At 48.3% G+C, this 22,085-nt stretch overlaps 1 protein-coding gene across 6 annotated transcripts in view; it reads left to right on the top strand.

Moving 5' to 3' along the window:
• Apbb2 (amyloid beta precursor protein binding family B member 2) overlaps positions 1 to 22,085 on the top strand; it is a 204,690-nt gene that overhangs the window by 169,658 nt on the left and 12,947 nt on the right. For all 6 annotated transcript variants that reach the window (XM_059275935.1, XM_059275934.1, XM_059275931.1 and 3 more), the window contains one exon: positions 21,140 to 21,254. In XM_059275935.1, the coding sequence (XP_059131918.1) occupies positions 21,140 to 21,254 (115 nt within the window). The remainder of the gene's footprint in view (positions 1 to 21,139; positions 21,255 to 22,085) is intronic.

Here is a 22,085-nt window from a genome sequence, read left to right as displayed (position 1 = left end):
TAGTCTTTTCCCTTCTTTTGATAACTCCGCAGCTGCAGCCTGCCTTTCACTTGGTGCCCGAGGGTGGGGGGAGTGGGGGGTGGGGGTTCTGCCTGTTTCCTTCTAGTTTTCTCAGACCACTGAGCACTCTCCCCTCCTCTAGACAAAAAGGCATGTTGTAAGTTTTCTACCTAACATGCAGGTATCTTTGGCTACTTCTCTCTTAGTTGGTTTTTTTTTTTTTTTTGGGGGGGGGGATGTCTAGAGCTCTTTCCCAAGAAGTTAGAAGCAGAAAATCAAGCAAGCCAGCTCTAAATTTGTAATTATGTGTTTTTTACCTGTCACTTTGTAAAATTGCCCACGACTGTGTCTCCCAGAATGAGATGGAGATTAAACTGACTAGGAGGAAGACTTTCCATCAAGCATCAGCTACTTTCTAGAAAGAACGTGCCATGATGGTTCTTGGCTTGGCAATGGGGATCCCCCTTTTTTAAACAATGAGCACATTTTTTTCCCTTCATAGCTTTTAAACAGTGGGAAGTCATTTATTTATTATTTGACAAGTATTTATTGAATTCCAGCATGCTAAAGCCCTGGTCTCGGGGATGGAGTGGCAAGTGTAGTGGGTACCTTCTTGCATTCCTGGAGCTCCCGCTGTGCTGGCATGGAGCCTATTTCAGGTCTCCCGGGCTGGAACATCCCTAGAGAGCAGGGTGGATGACCCTGAGGGTAGCCGGAATGTTGCTGCTGGCTGAATGTTGCTGCTGGCTGCTGAGCCCGGGGCTGTGGGTGAAAGCAGATGAAGCCCAAGCCATCTCCACTCAAAGAAGGGATGGGGTGATATCTGTCAAATCAGTGGGTCTCTCAGTCTCGAACTTCCTGTCAATCATAGAGGCCTCCCAGAGAAGTCTGGGCAGCAAGCAGAGCGAGAGCTGGGTTCTAAGGGGCTGAGCAGCGACATTGTTCATTCAGCTGTGGTAATTCTAATCTGTTACAAAAACTATCAGTCATGCAGACTCTGTCACCTGGGCAGCTTTTGTCTTGAACAAACCCTCAGAAAAAATGAATTTCATCCTGTACTACTGACTAAGCAGACCTTACATCTCCCACAGTCCCCAGCGTGCTGAGATGTAAGGGACCTCAAATGTATTTGGGAAGCCTCTATATAGTCTTGATGCACCAATGTGGGGGAAAGATTAATGGCAGCAAGTAACTTCATGTTCATCTGGATTTTCAGTCTCAGCTATTATAGACTTAAGTATCATAGACTTAATTTCTTCTTTGTTAAGTGCCCATATTAAAAACAAATTGTGGCTTTTTTTTTTTTTTTTTTGAGTTCTTAAACCATTGGACCGTAGGCCCTGTTGTGGTACTGTGTCTCATAAAATATTGAGCTGTTGGGGCATAGCCATGGACAGATGTAGACAGAAGTTCTTCATTGTCTGTTTTAGACTTTAATTGCAATCATCTTGATCGTGATCGCCATAGATTAATCTGTTTGGCAGCTATAAAGAGGCTGTGAGTCAGACACTTGAGGAAGTACACAGAGAATAAGACAGTCCGTGCTCCAGGAAGCCCAGAAAAGCAATTCTGGAAGCAGGGTCCTATAGACGCGGGCTTCCTTGAAGACAGTCTGTAGCATGGCGTAACAGACAGTAGGTAGCTCCGTGGGGAGGGGCCACCAGGAGGCAGCCCATCCTAGGAGGTGAGGTATGAGCTGGGCTGAAGGCCGGTGTGGCCAGAACAGGTGTCTGTGCGCAGACAGAAGAGAGGAGGGAATGAGATCATGCGGGGGCCCTTGAACTGTGGTTGAGGATCTGACTTTTGTTTCAAAGGTCACGAGACCTCTTAAAGAGTAGTAACCAGGGGAATGCTAGTATTTAATCTGCTTCGTACAAGAAGATCCTGGAGAAGGCTGTCAACGATGGAGACTGTGAACAAGGGGTCCAGTTAGCCAGCCCCGGTCTGGGTGAGGTCAGTACATGATGGAGGGCATGAAGAGAAGAAGCAAGCCGGGTGAGGAGATGCTGTGGAGACCGCTGACGGGTTGCATGTGGAAGATGCAGGAAGGCGGTGATCTGGATTCATTGGTTATTCCTGTTGGGAATGCATGTTGATGGAAGGAATGCTTGTTCAAGGACAGAGTTATTAAGCAGTGAAGTGACTCACTTTAAATTTATGTTGTGTCGAGACCTTGACTTCATTTTGCTGTCTCCTGCAGTGAGGATGAGCACACGCACCCAGTAGACTCTTAACGCATCTGACCATTTTTCTCAGACACTTTTACCCTTCGGTGCTCTTGACTGTCATTTTCTACTTGTTATCACGCCTCAAGCATTTTTTTTTCTTTGCTCTGGATTAAAAATAAAGATTCAAAATAAGGGGGAAAGAAAGATTTAAACCTATATATGAAATTATTCCTCTTTGCTTCCAGTTTTCTGAGGAACCATTGATGATTTCCCATTTTCTATATGTGCAGCAACTGATAATTAAAACTCTTCTGTAGGTATGTCAAATGAAAAGACAGGACTCCCATAGCAACTTTGCAGAAAATGCACTAGCGTTTGGGGAACTAGAAGAGTCATTTCTTTGTATGTGAAAAATAGGGAAATGACATGAAGATGTTCTTCAACTTAAATTGGTGTTACATCCCTATAAACCCGTGGTCAGTGGAAAATATTATATGCAGAAAATGTCTTTATAGCCCCTACCTAACATTGTTGCCTAGCAAGCCAACACACTGTACAGTTGTGTTTTGTTTTGTTTTCTTGATCACGTGGCCGACTGTGAGCCACAGCCCACTGCTCCGCATCACAAGAGAGCATTGTACCAAATATTGCTAGCCTGAGAAAAGATCAAACTTCAAAGTACCGTTTCGACTGGATGCATATCGCTTTCCCACCATCCGAAAGCTGTGAAAATGGTCACGTGGAGTCACTTTAAGTGGGGGCAGTTTGCGCTTAGTTCCTGAGGGGATTCCTCTGTCACCTCCTCTTCACTACAGTATTATGAACCCCAAAGTTAAGGGCAACTGTGATGGGAAACATGGGTTTTGAAAATAATTTTCCTTTTGCCAAACTATCTGGATCCAAAATCTTCTGTCTGCAGTGAGTATTCCAGCAGCTGGGAAGGAGCAGAAGTGAGTGGGGCTGCCAGCCTTTCTGATCCGGAAGCCTGGACTGGTTACCCCACAATGTGTAAGCTTGTCGGCGGGGATGAATAAATTATGACAGCTAAAATAATTATGATAGAATGAAAGCAGCGGCCAAGAGCACGGTTGTCAACTGGGGCCGAGCTGGCCTGATTCTGTCATGTCAGAGCACGCGTCTATTTGCCAGGCTACCTGCACAGGCTGTTTTCGAGGGTCTGGTGTGTTCTTGTCTCCATCCCTTCCCCCTTCAAAGACTCTTAAGTGTCACAGCCTGCTTTAATAAAATGGCTGAATCAAAGAGCCACATGGATGCTGTCTTTCTAAAAAGGTGGGCATGTAGGATTTCCATAAATGTTTTTTCTTAGTGGGCGTGTGTGTGTGTGTGTGTGTGTGTGTGTGTGTGTGTGTGTGTGTGTCAGTCAGACAGACAGACAGATAGACAGACAGACACTGGGATCGATCCCAGGCTTTTGTGTCTATCACTGAGCTGCATCCACGGTTGGCTTTTTTCGAGTCTAAAGGATTTACAAATTGGAGAAACTTCTGTTCCTGCATCTTGGTTGTTAATGATAGTTACACTTTGAAGTTATCTCCCAGGGTTCATGTTCTAGAAGCCTGGTCCTTGCTTGGCTGATGTTCAGGTGACAGGCTTTTAAGACCCAGGTCTTAGTGCAAAGAAATTAGGTCACAGAGCCGCATCCTATAAGTTATTAATGCAGGGAAGCCCTATGAGAGCTGAATTTTAGAAGGGAGCCTAGCACCTCCCCCAGATCTCTCTAGCTTCCAGCTTTGCCAAGTGACTGTATGCTTGCATTATGGTGCCATCACCATTATCCAGTGTAGCCAGAGACTGTCACCAGAGCTGAGCTGGTGGTATGTACGCTCCTGGACCTCCAGTAAGTTAAATAAACTTCTTTTCTGTGTGAAGTACCCAGTCGCTGGTATTTTTGATCTAGCAACACAAAGTAGACTGAATCGTTTCCAGCCAGTTCTGGAGTTTGACACCTCTCTATAATAAAAGTGACTCTGCTGCCTCACCATGCCACTGGGCCCCACACTTGGTCTGTTGGTTTTTCTCTGTCCTTCGGTGAGGCCAGGGATCGGGGACCACCTTGAAACTGAATAATTTCCTTAGCAGACAGCTGTATGTTTCTGTTTTGTCTCCATAGACTATTCAGCGCATGCTTGCTTACCTCGTGCACCAGAGCACTGAGTCGGATGATCTAGAACAGGGCTCACAGACGCCCCCTGTAAAGGCCAAGCAGCCAGTGCTTTAGTCTCTGCTGCCCTTGTGGCCTCCGTTTCAATGACTTTGTCTACAGCACCTACAGCCTTAGCCTGTGCCGAAGTGGATGGGTGTCACTGTGTCCCCTAGATGCTTCAGTCATGAAATCCATTTGTGGTGGCTCATGCTTTGCCAAGCCTGATCTGAGACCACGGGAGTAAAACCCACAGGGACAGCTGAAATGAACTTTTTTTTTCTCCTCCCTTTGGAAGTCAGAAGACACAGTCGTCTTTATCCAGCTCTGTTGTGTGCTGAAAAACAGTCCCTAGAGAGAGTTTCTGTAGGTCAGGCTGTTTAATCTCACACTCTTCCCTAATATATGTGTTTGAATTACCGAATATCAATATATACAGACAATAACAGAAAGGCCGACTCAAAACAATAAACTGGAGTGATACATCAACAGCATTGCCGTTTTTAATTTCTTAAGATACATTGCTTGATTGATTGATGATTGATGACTGATTTTTTTGAGGACAGGTCTGGTGATATCGGCCTGTAATCCCAGCTATGTGGGAGGCTGAGAAAGGAGGATCCATAGTTCAAGGTTAGCTTGAACAATTTAGCGAGCACCTGACTCAAAATAATGACAGGACTAGAGAGGTAGCTTTAGAGTAAGGCCCTTTTCTAGCATGCAGAAAGCTCTAAGCCAAACCGCAAATACAGCCACCAAAAAAAAGTATCTATTTGTATGTGTGTGTACATACACATGGCATAAACAGTGAACAAGTGCGTGTGTGCACACCCAACACACACACACACACACACACACACACACACACACACACACACACACACAAAGTTTAATAATAAATAAACTCCCTATGTAGAAAGACATAAACATGTCACACTGTCAGAGGTGACTCTGGCCAGGATACTCTGCCCCTCTAGGGATGGTGCTCTCGAGATCTCCAGCAGTTTCTACCCACCCTCTCCTACAGCATGCCAGTTATCTTGGGTCTTTTCCCCAAGTAACAGGCTAAAGTTTATTTCTCAGAGTACAAACACAGAGAGAATCATCTGAGGAGCCAATAAATCTTGATAAATCTATATATGGGAGAAATTTATGTATTGATTTGTAAGAGCCGAGGAACTGTTTGTCATTTAGACAAATGTCGCGAAGAAGGAATCTGGTTAGGGACCCTAGAAACATCACCGTCACTGTTGCAGCTAATCAGAGCACAGATGTGCTTGGCTTTCAGATAGTCACAGAGATTAATGAACGTCCAAGAACTCTCCTCCTGCCCATTGCAGTGGAGCGAATGTCTTATTAGCATGACTTCAGAGGACGTGAAAACGCAGCCGAAGTCATTTGGAAAGGACCGTCTGTAATGAATAAAAATAAGAGAAAGAGAAATCCAGCCAGCTGGGTAGGCAGAGTTCCCTTGGGTTCTCAGCAGCATGCTCAGGGCTGAGGGGGAAGCCCTCTCTCTGTTCAAGCTCTTCATTCATTCCAAAGGGTTTGTCGATTGCTGACTCTATGCCAACCAATGGTGGGTAATTGAGGTAAAGCTCCTCCTGCCCCCATGGTCATGGAACTTACTTTTTGGTCCTGAGGAGAAAAGGACTTATGCACAAATAATCAGGGCTGGGGACAGTGACACCTGTTAGGGGCAGTGGCAATCTAGAGAAACCCGCACAGAATGTGGAGTGATGGGGGGGGGGGGGGGGGCGGGCGCAGTAGACAAAATTCCAAAGCAGAAGAGACTAGTGTGTTTGGGAGCCCAGGATTGCGGGGTTGGGAAGGCGGGGAATCTGAGGGTGATTGATAGGCTCGGGAGTAATAGGAGGAGTAATAGGAAAAGAAGCAGGGAAATTTTTTTTAAATTTATTTATTTATTATGTAAACAGAAGAGGGCGCCAGATCTCATTACAGATGGTTGTGAGCCACCATGTGGTTGCTGGGAATTGAACTCAGGACCTTTGGAAGTGCAGTCAGTGCTCTTAACCTCTGAGCCATCTCTCCAGCCCGAAGCAGGGAAATTTAAACCAAACCCAGCAGTGAAGAGCCGTAGTCTGGTTGGGACAGAGAGGCAGAGACACAGAAAAATAAGAGAAGGGAAATGGAGAGAGAGAGAGTGAACACAAGAACTAAGACCATATATAGGAAAGAGAGCCTAACAAAGTCAGCTAATTAGAGCCATGCTGGGGGACCAGCTTCCCACAGGACACACAGAACAGGGAAGAGCTGAGCCAGCGGGTCCAAGATCGCCACTGCTAGCCTAAGTTCCCTGGACCTTGGATTCTCTTCTATGAAATGTGCCCCGGGAGTTTTTGACACACTAGAATGTCTATATTTCTTTAGACACTATTGAATTTAAAGATTATCAGAAATCCTTGCATCTACGTGGGAGCTGACAAAAGTCATTTGTGGTGTTATTTACCCTAGTATTCTTCCCATCTACCCAAGGAAATGGGCTCAGGCTATATAGTGATTGCCCCAAGTTACCTTGAAAACCCAGAAAGTGATTGAAAGTATGGTTTACCCAAAAGAGACCCTTAAGATGACCAGGTTTACAGTTGAAGGGAATTCACCTACAGGCACAGCGTGCCTTTTCTGTATGGTTTTTGGGTTTGTTTTCTATGCATGCTGTCTAAGCACAGTACCACTGAGCCATATCCCCAGCACATCACTTCTCTTCTTTTATTTACTAAGAGTCTTGTCTGGTTCTTACACACTCCAGGCACTTGGTGCACAAGGAGTCTTGTCTGGTCCTTACACACTCTGGGCACTTGGTGCACAGTGTGGAGACCTGTCACCATCCCTACTCTGTGTCAGCCTTCAGCATTCAGGCATTCCTCTACCCTGTCAGATAGGAGCCTCTCGGGTGCCTCAGGTTTACCATCTCTGTTTCAGAAAGGAAGCCGTGCCTTCACCACTCATGTATGATTTATGTAACTGTATTCTTTAATGAGCTCAAACTTTTCCCTGGAAACCTTGGCGTGGCATGAGCTATCCCTCTTTCGAAAACTAAGCGTTAAATTTCCTCTTGGTCCGAGAGGCGGGGTTTTCGTCTGTAACATAGCGTGAAGGGAAACTGGGACTCATGAACTCTTCTCCACAAGATAGACTTTGGAGGGAGGAAAAAACAACACCCATTCCTTGGTTGCTTTTAAATATATTTCCCCCCTCATCAGTGAGCTGCCAGCTAACTGGTGTGTCTTCTCTCAAGTATCACGAGAAACCCTTTGTTTAGAAGAATGTGCCTTGAATTTCAATCTCGCCACCCCACTGTAAAGCCTCAGTCACACTTGCTCTCTCCTGCCCCAGTTAATGGCTGTCCTGGGGGCTGGGGCTGGTAGCAGGAGCAGGTAAGAAGGATCCCGCTGTGGAAAGGACAGGGTCCCTAGTTCAAGGCAGGTGTCTCTGTCATCCACAGTTGGAGGAAAGAAAGCCTGTCCCTGAGCTGAAGCGTGTGAATCTCGCCAGAAACCAGATGGGAAATTTGCATAAACTTGTTATTCCTTTCAGTTCTGAGGTCTTTCACCAGTGAGGTGGTGATTCCACAGGGGTCTGCTGGACCATTCCATCTCCGTCCCCTCCAGAATTGAACATAAATTTGTGAGTGCAGGCCTTCCTTGTTCAGGTCACAAAAGACGTGATTCGAAACAAGTGAGCCCTCTCGCAAACCTGCCTTTCTTACCCATGTACAATCATATCAAACTCACACTGCCACCCATCACAGCCCTCTGTGTATAGACTCAGACATAACTCCAGCTGTTAAGATGTGCGTCCCTCTGGTTTGCCCGTGTTAGAGATGACGTTGAAGAACAGAGAAGCCAAGGGCCCCCACCAAGGGCAGACAGCTAATAAACGTCATTTACTAAGGAAGTGGAGATGTGTAGCTAGGCAGGAAACTGGGCTGTTGGGTGCAAGAGCAGGTGTAAGACTTAACATCTTCGTTCACTGCCACATGAGGAATGGTGACGCTGTGCCCAGGGGTTCCAGCGACCCCCAGCGATGAAGAGAAGCATCAAAAAGCATGTGTACGGGTTCCACAGTAGCGGGCAAGTGGGGCGTAGTAGAGGCCTTGCCTTGTGAGCTCAGGATGTGAGAAGGGGATAGTTGTGTTTTTGCGCAAGTGGGAAGTGGCTTGGCCAGGGCTCAGATGATGATGTGCCCTTTTAAAGAACCATACTATACTGTGTCGTTCTGGTATGCCGTCTCTGATGGTGTTTTCCAGGAATTTTGGGGAATGCCGATTGCACATGCCAAGTAGTTCTGTTGTTTCAGGCTTATGCTGAGGAAAACATTGCCAGTTTGCCTTGCATTTGTTTTTCCAAGGAGCATGCCGATTGGACAGCCCTGGTGAGCGACTTCAGTAGAACTAATCTGGCTTGGTTCTTCCCACTGGTATCATATACACTAAGAAGGGAATAGGCTTGCCCCTGACTAAATGTAGCCTCCTCCACTCACGGAATGGCTCATCTTGTGTAGAAGCCCGGCTCTGGGCTAATGGGTTTGTTATTGTTGTTGTTTCTCATCCAGCAAACTTACGCTATACTGAGTGGTGGAGCAGCGGCCGCTGACTGTGACTCTTTGGGGTTTTTGAATGACGTTTCAGGGCTCCCCTGGAATCTCTATTTATGGCTGGTTTTTACTTCAACACTTAAAGCAAGCAGTATCTCTTAGCCCCCAAAGAATGAACTCTATTCAGATATTTCCCAGTTCTTCCTGTAGCGGGAAACAGAGTGGCTGCATGTCAGGGTTGTTTGTTCAGATGAGTCCCTTGCAGTGAGTCTGATTGTAAATAGCCAAGGCTATACACAAAAGAAACATCCTATTCTCAGTCTTTAGATTTACAGCCGTTGGGCAAAGTTGTCGTCATACACTAGACGTAGGCATTTGTGAAAAGTCAGAAATTAAAAGCCATTGTAAGTCAAGATTGAATCAAAGAAACATCACTTTCTCATTCTCAAAAAAAACACATATCTTTTTGTTATTAAAAAGAAACCGACTGGGACATCCTAGGAGCCTTTTTCGTCTGAAGTAGGTAGGACATCTGAGACTCCAGAGGGTCATTGACTTACAGAGTTGTCTCTAAAGACTGACTTTGAGTGGCCGGAGAGATGACTCCACTGGCTGCTCTTCCAGAGGACCTGGGTTCAATTCCCAGCATCCGCATGGCAGCTCACAGCTGTCTGTAACTCCAGTTCCAGGATATCCTTCACCTTCATAAAGACATAAATGCAGGCAAAGCACCAAGGCACATAAAAATTAAAGTATAAAAAAATTTAATTAAAAAAAGATTGGCTTTGATAGCAGAGCCAGGAGAGCACAGAGGAGCCTTAGCCAAAGGCAACTGTGTTATCCCAAGGAACACTCAGAAAGTCAAAGAAACACCCCCTTCCTAAGTGAGTACCTTCCCATGAGAGACAGTCCTCCTCAAATGCCACCTGTAGATATGAGGGCAATGTGGCTTTGACATCTGTCATCTCACTGGTTCCCAGTGTTGATTCAGCTGATCTGGCTGGCTAGATAAATGTCCTCCTACTCCCTCGCTGTCCCACATGTCCCCATCTGAAGCTGCATGCTCTACTGATGATGACCTTCTCCAGTGGAGAAAGGAGCATCCTTCAGGCAGGAGTATACACATAGCTGCATTCCCCCGCTGGAACCTCCAGATAAGTCCTTGAGGTCAAATGCTGCCCTCCCCAACCTAACGGAGATCGGAACCCCGTACATGGCTTTGTGCTAACAGCTCCGAGATGCACATCATGGCATCTTGGTTAAATGCCATCTCATTTGATCTCCTGAATGTCCTGAGCTAGTGTCTCTGTCCCCTCTTCATTGATGGGTGACCTAGGTCAGGAGTATGCTATCGAACACAGTGTGCCCAACGCATGGGAGAGCCTAGTAAATTGACAATAAGAAGGGTAAGTACCGTTCTGGAAGACCCTGACTCTGTCTACCTCATTAGCCCGAAGAGCATCTCCAGGAAACTTGGGCTGCCTGATCCTCCGAGAACCCAGATCCCTTTGGCCCTACTTTAAGCAGACTTGTTCAGCCTGGTGGGTGTTTCATCTGAGAGACAGACCAGGAGAGACTTGCAATCACAAACCCCGTGTTCACCGTGGATGTGCCGTATGACCTAGCCAAGTTCCTCAAACTCTTTGAACTTGTGTTTTCATATGTCCAAGAACACCGTAGTAATGACCTTGTCAGGTTGCTGGTAGGGCCCTGCACTGACCACATGGGCCACCTAACACCAGCGCTCAATGAAGGGTAGTTTTAGGGTGTGTCGCTGTAGTCATAAATGTTAGAGGTGTCACCTGTGCTGGCACTTGGCCTATCTTGATTACAATGATTTTCCCTGAATATAGAGGTAGATATGAATGTTGTATCACAAAATTAATTCGTGCCTGTTGTATAATATTCAAACATATGTTGAATGAACTTCTCTGTAATCTTTCCCCCAAAGTGAGAGTTAGGATGCTGTGTTATTTCAGCCTTTTTACAGTGCTAATCTTTAGATGCACTCAAACCTTTTCATTTGAGACCTTGTAAATTCTACTTGGGTTTGTAGGCACGCATCTCAGCCCCCCTGTGGTACTGTGACACAGGTGTTATTCTGAGGTAAGGTATAATGGCTCCCTCTACCTTTCCAGTTCATTGTCTGGTGTACTGGATTGCGTATTAACTATGATCCTGCAGGGCCCTGCTGGCCTGGGTGACAATAGCCGCAGGGTCCCTGTGGATCCTGCATCTCTTCTCCGCATTGGCTTAGCCATCTGGGCCTGTGCCTCCTCAGTCTGTTGCTCTGTAGAACACCTATGTGTCACATAGAGGACTGCCTTCGGGCCCCTCTGCACTGCCTCTGACAGAATAGAAGGGGGTAGAGGGTTCAGCGACATCTCCAGGGTCACCTGGCAACCCAGGGTAGCTCTGAGAATGGAACTCCAAACTTGCTGTCCCCAGCCCACCCCACCCCCATCTGCTCCCAACTCCCTTCTGCATCCCCTCCTCTCTTCCCTGGCACTTCTCTGTACCCACGCCCCTTCTTGGCACTGCTCTGTGCCCAGACCCTTGACGTTCTCCTCTCCCATCTCTTTCCTTTCCCACCTCTGCCCTCCACCTCCTGCTCTACGGCCCTTCCCATTTCCCTCCAAGGGTGCCCTTCGGTTAAACCCCTGGTATCGGGGCTGTAGCTTGGATAGAATGCCCAGGTGCTGTGAAGCAGGTAAAGGCTACATCTGCCTCATTGTTTCTGTATGGTTTGTTTTTCTTTTTAAACTGTGAGAAGCGGGGCGGGGACGGGGAGGGGGGGGGCTGGAGAATGAAGCTAAGTCAGTGTTTCCCCGCGAACAGTCTCCTGTATTTGACTGTGGTATTTTAAGCCTGGTCACCTCCCCCGGGCCGCTCTGTTGCCTCTGTAAATTCAGCTGGCAACTCTTGGCATCATCATAATGTGGCTCGAAATACACTCCTCCGGGTGATAGGGTTTGGCTAAAATAAGCACAGGAAGGCTATTAATGGCTGCAAAGTTGGGAAACACAGGCGGGGGGGGGGGGGGGGGTGGATGCTGAGAGAGCTGCTACTGTGGACTGGATGCCCTGTGGGTGCTAACCTACTGTTTCTGCTCTCCCCTCATGCCTTCCTGGATTCAGAGAGAGGTAACCAGCGATTTTTTTTTTCACTTCTCCCCCCTTTCCCTGGTGTCTCTTGTGTCTGGTAAAACTCACTGCTTCTCCCATGGCGTCACCATCCTCACGGCCTCCTCTGCCCCCCAAGGCAGACCTTTGTTCTGTGTAACCTTTTCTCACCATCATTGCACCTGAGCCTGGAGTTGCCTCTGGGCCCCTAACCTTCTCCTGTGTTTGGTCCTGTGTGGGCAAGGTGATGGGCTGAGTGACTAGGAATAGCAGCCGTCCTGTCCCACCGGGTCTCTCTCACTCATGGCTGAACCCATGACTCAGCATGCTGGGAAGTCAGTGTGACAGACATGTTTGGGTCGTCCCATGTCACCTCACACCTGTTTCTTAAAGCGTGACAGTTCGGTCCCTTGTCGTGTTCTCTTGAGTTTCCTGGGTGGCTCGCCCGAAGTACAGTCCATTTCAGTATCAGCTATTAGCCACAGTGTGAGCAGGGAGCCCTCACTTCCCCTTTGAAGGATGTATCCGTGGAGAGGACGTAACCATGAAACTCAAGACGTCTGTGTATCAGCTATGGTTTTAAAATGCTCTGAATGTCAGCCTCCCAGTCGACAGTCTGGAAGTTTGAGGCGCCATCATTCTCCAGTGCTGTCATTAATACACACACACACACACACACACACACACACACACACACACACGTCATTTTGGTAGAAGATGGGCATTTTAAGAAGTTCCAGCCATAGTGAAGTAGTGAAGAGACCCAAGGATGAGTTCCTCTTTGCTTTGGGCTCACATCTGGCTGCACTTCCGGTATTGTGGCTAGTAACCATTTTTCTGTCTTGCCCATGATGAGCTCAGGGATTGGACAAGTGAGACAACGTGGACCTATCGGTCATACTTAGCAGATATGACTAAGAGGATTTGTCCTTTTGGGCGGGCACATCCTGGATCTAAGAGTGAGCTGTAAGCGTTCTTGCCTCTGTGCATCACAAGTCCTACTGGAATCCATGGTGGGGAGGTTTCCAGACACCTGCCAGCTCTTTCCTTCCCTGTGTGTCCAGGTCTCCTTACTCGGAGACAGCTGTGACAGCTGTTCTGAATACTAACAGGAAGACTGCGCGCTAGAGAATGTGAACCTTCTGTTCAAGCCCCCTCGCTCATGGCAGATGGTAGAATTCAGACATGCTGTTTACACAATCCACATCTCAAGCAAGTGCCTGGAGAGGACTTGGCTGTGCAGAATGTGTTCACCCCAGGTAGCAAGTTGTCTGGCCGCCCCTTTTCAGAGTGTAAGTTTAGCATCCTCCTAGAAGAAGCAGGAGAGTGAAGTTTACCTAGATGGAACCCAAGCTTGGTGAGATCCCTGATACCCACATGTGGTACAGCTGATGTTGGGTAAAATGAAACAGAAAAACACCATCCAAGACAGCCATGCAGACAGGCATTCTAGATTGGTCATCTAGGACAATGAAATTCCTCAGTCCCTTTCTCACTCTTCCCTGTTCCTCCCAGCCTTAACACAAAACTTCCAAAGTACGAGCTCAAAATAAGAGCACACAGTCTTGGCCATAGGATTCATTCTCCCCCCAGGTCCTGGAGGTGTTAGTAGATAAGTTTTGATATGTCTCGCCATCCCAGTCAGCACTCTGTGTTCTGGTGTGGGCTGACTTTTCCAAATTCCAAAATCCTGTGCTCAGCTCTTGAGTGTGAAGGAAAGGGGCGAGAAAGCCTTCATCCGAAGGTGCTGGGAGTGTTTAGGCCCAAGTCCCCTGGCAGCCATCTCGTCCTGACTTGAGGCCTTGCCTCGGCCTCTCAGGAGCCGCTGGCTGACCTGTAGCTTCCATAAAAAGTCAAGGCTGGGAGGAAGGCTGACTGCACATGGTATGGGAACTTTTCCATCATTCAGGCCACAGAGGCATTGAGTAAAGCATCCTTTGTGGAAAGGAGCCCGTATTCCAAAGTGGGCCCTTCTTTCCTTTCTCCTCATTGATGATGGCGACTGCCACTCACCACATGTCTGTCATGGACCAGCCTTCACAAATTCTCTGCATGAAAACATCCATTTGGCCTGAACAAATATGAATTACGTGAAAGGTGTCATCTAGTCTGTGGAGCCTTGGTAAGAAATTCCAGTAGAACCGGGTGGTGGTGGCGCACGCCTTTCATCCCAGTACTTGGAAGGCAGAGGCAGGCAGATCTCGGTGAGTTCGAGGCCAGCCTGGTCTACAGAGCGAGTTCCAGGACAGCCAGGGTTACACAGAGAAACCCTGTCTCGAAAAAAACAAAACGAAGAAGAAGGAAAAAAAAAAAAAAGAAAGAAAGAAATTGCAGTAGGAGATTTGGTGAGACAGTGGATGGGAAATGAGGCAGATGGAAAAAAGGAGGAGAGAACTCCGTGGCCGTTACGGGGCCAGCAGTATAGCTGATGGGGTCATCACATCTGGGTGTAACCAGCAGAAGTGCAGGGAAGGGGACCCCAGTTTCTCACTAAGAGACACAAACTATGTTCATGTATATACATATATTTTTCCATCCAGTCACTGGAAGCCTTCCAACAAGACAGGCTGGTTCCAGAAGGAAATGAGATTCTCTATCTGGGTCCCACTGTCAGGGTCACTGTAGCAGGGACAGTCAGCGTATGTAGCAGCTAAGAGGTCTTTAGACACCCCTTCAGTTCCCTGGGCAGAAAGAGAAGTCCATACGTAACTTCCAGATACGCTAAGAGAGTTGCCCGAGAGACGGAAGGAGTAGACTGAGAAGCTGTCTTTACTAGAGGCCGTTGGAATAGAGAATTGTCTGTTCGCTCATTCCGTAAAGCCAGAGCAAGCCCCAGGAGGGTGCTTGGAATGCCGTGGAGCGGAGAATAATGAAAGCAGTCTCTGGTTCTTCACTTTGCCATTAAGAAATTGGAGGTTGTCAAAGATGTCTCAGCGCTGATGCTTTTCTCTCCGGCAGAACTTGAGGCTGGTCCTCTGGGGGAATAATTACTGGAGAGAACAACGAAAGAACACGAAGGGGAGAGCTTGAAGCACACGGGTTCAGTCATCAAACTGCTAGAGGGGCACGAGGCCTGTCACTAGCGTCTGTTGGAGTTTAAGAAGGAGACATGAGGTTACAGCTGTAAGCCTCCCACTGCCCGATTTATACAACAGAACTCCACAGCCCCCACAATGGCCAGAAGCAAATGGAGTGGGTCTCTGGGCAAGATGACCTGCCCCACACCTGCTTTGACAAGGTGGCCCCGGGTCCAGCCTTGCATAGGGTGTGAGCCGGAGCAAAGGGTTCCTATCATCAGACAGAATGTCTTAGACAGTTAGATATCTAGAAGAATGTGTGGTAAAACAGAAACCTTGTTGTGACTGGGGCCTGGTGACCATTTAGACTAGTGGTGTGGTTTTATAGATGAGATGCTGTCCTCGGAAGATGCCCAGCCACCAGGGGGCAGCAGAAGAGCCTATCTCTAGAGATATGACACAGCTCTGTAAGCTAATACATTTGGATTCTGGGTGGCTCTGTATACCAGCCAGCTACCTACCCCGCAGTGTCTGAGCCATAGGGACTGGCTAGCTGCATATCCCACATAGTATCCAAGCTGCTGTAGACCAACTGGGATGTGACACCTGATAGGCACATGGCCCCTGATAGTCTCCTCCTGAGTTCCTGGGCCTCGCACTGAGATGTCATTTGCCCAGCTTCCAAGGGTCCTCTGACCATGGAGGATATGTACAATATGGTGTCTTTATTCCCTCGGAATGCAGGAAAATCACTAGGAAACATGAAAGAATCCCTAGGTAGAAGCATGATGGCATAAGAGTACTTACTGTCAGGGGCAGTAAAATCTTAGACCGAGCTAGTTAGACATGGGAGTTCATTTCTCATCTGCTTTCATAAGTAACTGATAAGTCCCAAAGAGAGAAGCGATTTTTTTTTTTTTTTTAAAGTAAGGGATCAATTTTTGTTTTAACCAGGATCTCAAATTCCCTTCTCTAGTTCAGGGTCCAGGAGGCCAAAGTCCCTGCCAGCCTCCTCTTCACCCAGACAGTCCAGTTTGTTTCCTACTGCTCAGTCACTCAGGCCTGGGACTTCTCCCAGCCTCCCCTTGGGCCTGCTTCCCTTTAACAACACTCTTTCCTCGCCTTCCCTTTCGAGGCTCCTGCCTCGAGCGTTATACGCCTTTCCTCGACTCCCTTGACTGCCTTTCCTCGACTCCCTTGACTGCCTTTCCTCGACTCCCTTGACTGCCTTGTTTTGTTTCTGCATTCTCCACACTCGGCTCTCTGACTTCAGCTCCTTCTCCAGTCTCTGTCTCCCTCATAGACCTCAAGGACCAAGTATCTATGTTGGGTCTCCCCACCATTGCCCTTAAAACACCTCAGTGCCCACCCTCAGAACAAAGTCTTTGAAGCGCATGCCGCATGTGGCGAGACCCATGTAAGAACGCAAGACTTGGATGCCTCCGAGTCAAGGCTAGACACACAGCGGGGCCGGTGCTGTGCAGAGGGATCGTAGAGTCCTAGGACAGCATCTGGATAGCCACACCACCACTATGGCCCCTGCGGTATGCAGAGGCTAACCCGGGGCTCTTCCAGGCTCCTGGGTGCTCACTCACCTTTAGTCTTAGAGGTCATTTGAGCCGCCTTCTCCTCCTTTACCCTGGAGAGCCTCTAAGGAGCAGCTCACATACCTCTGCCCAGTGTGAAATCTGCCAGCGGGCCTACCAGCTGGCACCTTGTCTGTCTGTGTTTGCATCTTTGATGCGCCATGGCAGGCGGCGCAGGAGGAAACTGTGGGAGTGAATTGGCTATTCCAAAAAATATAAATGCTGAATGCCATCCTACAATTTGGGGCAAGTCCTAGGGCAGCTGTATAGCTTCCTGTTGCTACTCTAACAAGTGACCACGAGCTTAAGCAGCCTAAAGCAACAGGTATACTGTCTTGGAGGGCTAGAGGTCAGAGGTCTACAGCGAGGCTTTCAAAGACAGCACGGGTGTGTTTCTTGTAGAAATTTCAGCTGGGCGGTGGTGGCGCACGCCTTTAATCCCAGCACTCAGGAGGCAGAGGCAGGCAGATATCTGTGAATTCGAGGCCAGCCTGGTCTACAGAGCGAGTTCCAGGAAAGGCGCAAAGCTACACAGAGAAACCTTGTCTCGGAAAAACAAAAAAACAAAACAAAACAAAAAAAAACAAACAAAAAAAAAAAGAAAGAAATTTCAGAAGAGCACACATGCCTGCCCTTGCCTGTGCCCTTTGCTCACGGCCCTGCTCCTGTCCTTTCATTTCTGAGGCAGGCATTGCCTCTTTTCCTGCAGAAGTTCCCTGAGCCAGTCAGACAGTCCAGAGAAACAGCCCCGTCTCCGATCCTTAAGTTGGGCCATCTGCAAAGACACTCTGTTTCACAGAGTCTATGAATTAGGACAAGAACGTCTTTGGGGAACAAGGGAAGCCATCACTGTTCTGCTGCAGCAGCCTTTTCCAGAAGGGGCATGCTGAAAACACTGCTTCTAGCACAGCCAGTGAGGAGGTGTTTGGACTTCACTGCCGACCCATGAGATGCTTGTCCGTGACCAATGAGATGCTTGTCCGTGCTGAGGTCTGAGAGACAAGCCTTGCCGCCTGTGCGGACCTCCATGCCGGGGACTAGCAGCTATCTTAGGGTCATTCGAAATATGTCATGGAATAAAGTTAGAGACACGCAGCCCTCTTGACTCTACAGAAGGAGGCGCTGGGGAGGCCGATGAAGCCTCTTAAGGGTCAGTGAAGGGTCTCACACGCTGCTGTCACCTCTCAGATGTCTACCTCTCTGTTACCTACCTAAGAAGAACTAGAAAGAGAGGCTGCTCAAACTTTGTGAAAAGCCCTCCTCCCGCCCCCCCTCAAAGCCCAAGGCTGCACACTTTCTCCTTTGGGAAGATGTAGGTTCCAGCCAGTTGCCCTGAGGCATTCATCACCTTCCCCTGAGCCAAAAGAAAATGAAGATTAATAACAATGACTTTGTAAAATGATGCCTGTGAGGTTGCACATGAAAGAAAGGACAGCACAAAGCCGGTGCTTGGTGGGACAGATCCAGTGGTTCGCGGTCCAGATGTGCCCCATCCTCTCTATTAGGAGCCTTGGGAATGTGTGCTTCCTGCTAACCATCCATCAGGCAGGGAGAGGAGGCTGGGTCTTGGAAGCTTCCATCAGAAGCAAAGAAACATGGAAGTAAGTGTCCCCACACATAAAGATGGGGATAATATCCAGGCCTGGGGTCCCTCAGGTCCAATATTCTTCTCCAAGATGCTTAGGGCCGGGAGGATTTCTGCATTTGGAATGTTTGCATCTACATGATGAGATGAAGCCCCCAACTCAATGTGACAATTATTTCTTGTTCACGTAAGTCATAGGCAGTCTTAACACTATTTTGATAATTTCATTAAAAGTAGAAGAAAAAGTTTCATGGTATGAAATTTTCTGCTTGTGCTGCCCTGTCAGCACCCAGAAAGTTTTGGCTTGAGGATTTTGGAGTTAGGACTATTAGCTAAGTAGAACCAGGAATGTACTTAAGCTGCTTTGCCTGAACCCAGTACCATTCTCTCTGTTCCTTCCTGTCCCTCAGAAAGGACGGATATGAAGAGGAACTGTATATTTCTACAAGAGAGAAATTTCAGCAAGCAGAATCTGCATGCTGACAGCATTTAAACAAGCAAGGCCTTGGGGCCAGAGGGCAGGCAGATCTCGGGTGGGCTGTGCTGGGTAGGTGAGTGAGCTCTGGACAGTGCAGGGGGGGTGGCGGATGGTTACCAAATGAGGGAAGATACCACAACACGCAGTTGTGAAGACCCTCTTCTTGAGTAGAGAGGGGGGGGGGAGACCTTGATAGAGGGAATGCTGCTTAGAAGATGTTACAGACATTTTACAACCCTTAAAATCCAGACAAGGGGGTTTGCACTTTCTGTGAGTGACCCATGGGAATCTGGGGAGATTTGACCTCAGAAACACAGCAGCCAGACCTGGGAGTTTGAAGAGGAACAGTTGTAAGACTCTGTGCCTTACTATCTGCACCATCTGGAGAACGAGGGGAGCTTGGGGAAGAAGCCAAGAACGAGGCTTCCCTTGAGCGGTCTCCAGAAGTGAACTGTTGCTTTTTTTAGGTCATGTGTTTCCTTGGTGGCACTTGAGACGGGGATGGGAAGGCCTTGGGAACACAGTGTGGAGAAAGACTATGCTCACCTCTCAAAGTCCGCCCCGACCCCAACCTAACTCTTCATTCGGTGCCATGGTATTCATTCAGACCTCCAGGTGTGACGCCACTATTCCTTATAGGCAGGCCCTAGGGACACGTGGAGCCAGCTTGTGCTTCAATCCACAGATATTACTAATTCCTGTTACGACCTGGACCAGGATAGGCATTGGGAATAAATATAAATCATCTTCCTGGAGCTTCGTGGACTTCCAGGATGCCCACCGGAGAGTATGGTGTATACAGGGAACCTGAGCCCAGCAGTGGCAATGGAGTAGAGGCAGGAAGCAAAGGCAAGCATAAAAGCGTGCTAGAATGCTGAGCGCTGCTCAGGCTAGAAGGGGAGCAAGGGATTCAGGAGATGTCCAGGTGGTGAGATAGGCCAAAACCTTGGGATCGGGTACAGGGCTGTGGCCAGCGGGCTAGGGGACATGATTCCAGCATGGAAGATACCAACTGACACAGTCAATGAAGGAGCAGGAGGCAGTTAGGACAGATACTGAGGGCAGGTGAGGGCAGGCTGAGGGTAGAACCCGTGAGGTAGCAGACAGGGATGCCCTAGCCTGGAGACCATGTTTAGGACCAACTCCAGGGCTTCCCAGGGCACGTAGACAAGGAGGTAGGTTTCTCTTGCCAATCCTTCGAGATCACCAACTTTCCCCCATCCCAGTACCACACTTCTGGCTAGCCTTTCATGTGGTCCTCTATGAAATTCTGCCAGCTCCTAGATTAAAAGAAGTAATTTAACTTGCGTGGTAGCTCACACCTCATTCCAGCACTTGGGGAGGTGGGGGCAAGAGAATTGTTGTAATTGTGTGATTAACCTGAGTCACATCGTGAGACCATCTCTCAAAAGTCCACAGATAAGGGCTGGGGAAGGTGGCCCAGCAGTTAAGAGTGTGTACTGCTCTTGGAGAGGACCTGAGTTTGGTTCCCAGCACCCACCTCACAGCTCCACCCACATCTCCAGCTGCAGGGAGATCGAATGCCTCTGGCCTCAGGGGACACCTGCACACACATGTGCATTCCCACACACATACATAGAATTAAAAAATAGATACTACATAGGAAGACAAGTAATATAAAAATAAATTCAGTTGCTGTGCGGGGTAGTTCATGCTATGGTTTTAGCATTTGAGAGGTTAGGCAATAAGATTGGCATTCCAGGCCAGCCTCGGCTACACAGTGAGACCTTTCACTTCCTCTTTGAAGAACCACTGTCTCCATTAATAGCAGCAAGAAACTTAATTGTGTGGTGTGGTTGTTTTGAAGCCAAGTAATGTCATCATGGGTATCGGTAACACAGAACAATCAGCTTAGGCCGCTTGCTAACAGCAGTATAACATAGGAGACCAGCATTGCCCCCAGAGCCACAGTGTGGGTGTTTTAGCAGAGTCACATGCCTTTGGTAATAGTCCAGTCCACAGGATATGTGCGTTCCAGTGTTCTCTGGTTGCCCATCAACTTTCCCAGGCAACTGTGGGGCTGGCCCGTCCTCGGTGCACAGGTCCACACATCACAGCCCATTGTTCCTCTTCTGCTGTCTGCATTAGATCGTTCTGCAATTCATATTCTCCCCAATCCCATGTTCATCGTCTCATTGTCTTATTTGTTTCTGCTCTAGGCAGACGCTTTCTGCCGAATTCAATGTTCACTCGGTGTTCCCCATCCCTAAGTTCAGGAGCTAGGTTTAGAAGACGCTCCTGTGTTGCATAGCAACAGGTCCCTGACAGCCATGAACCCTGCTTCTGCTGTCTGTAGCTGTTGATGTTTTGTTTTTTGTTTTTAATCTGCATCCACAGTTCACCACTGACAATGCTGGCTGTGAGCTCAGTTAATAGTCATAACTAGAGCACATGTGGGCGGAAGGCTCCTTTGCCTAATCGCCTGGTAAATTTCCTCTGCACAGGGATTTTGCTTATGTCGCAAGAGACAAGGACACGAGGCTTCTGAAATGTCACGTGTTCCGATGTGATACACCAGCAAAGGCCATTGCCACAAGTCTCCACGAAATCTGTTCCAAGGTAAGGTGGGTCGGGGCGCAGGGTCTGGCCTCTCTGTTTCCTCTCACTGCCTGAGCAGACAGGCGCGCAGAAGAGCAGGAGAGCTGCCTGTGGAATCCAACTCAGGAGGAAGCAGGCAGGGTGGTGTTCCGCCCGTATCATTAATGTGTCGTGGACCTTCGACATCCAGGGCATATCGATAACAATCCCATCAGGGTTCCCCACTCACATCCTCGGAAGTGGGTCCCTCACAAGATGGCGGAGTATTTGCGTGTAACCTATGCTTATCCTCCTGTGAATGTCAAGTCACTGCTCAGTTACGCACACCTAGAGAGATGACGTTCATCACCTTGCAATGAGCATCTTAGGCTGGGACTGAAAGTGTGAGTTACTTCCAGGGCCACCATGACTGGGCTTACACCACTGTGTAACTCACCGGCAGGGAACAAGAACATGCAGGGTGATGCCCGCACACAGTGACCATTGGTGTCCCTCACAGACGACTCAGAGTCTAGCCATGACGGCAGCTGCCATTCCTCAGCCCTCTGGACTCCTTTGAGAGCCGTTTCTTCCACACAATTTCGCCATGACATACATACTCCCGTCTGTGTTCAGTGAAGGCGATGAGACAGGGAAGGGCAGCTTCCTCATCCAAGGCCACAGCTCGCAAGGGATAGGAACCGTGCACTCTGTCCCCAGAGCCCTGGAGTATCTAAGAGTTGAAAGGGGCAGCCCCTGAGCACAGGGAGTGGAAGGTCCAGGTGTCCCCAGAGTGTGCGTGCTGGATTGTTCTGCAGAGGTGAGAACCAGGAGCTGGGAGAAGTAACTTCCAAGCCCTTAAGAGAACTGTAA

Source organism: Peromyscus eremicus, chromosome 10 (assembly GCF_949786415.1).
Source record: "Peromyscus eremicus chromosome 10, PerEre_H2_v1, whole genome shotgun sequence".
Classification (NCBI taxonomy): Eukaryota; Metazoa; Chordata; class Mammalia; order Rodentia; family Cricetidae; genus Peromyscus; species Peromyscus eremicus.
The sequence above is the reverse complement of the archived record's forward strand: the minus strand, read 5'-3'. Positions and strand labels throughout refer to the sequence as shown.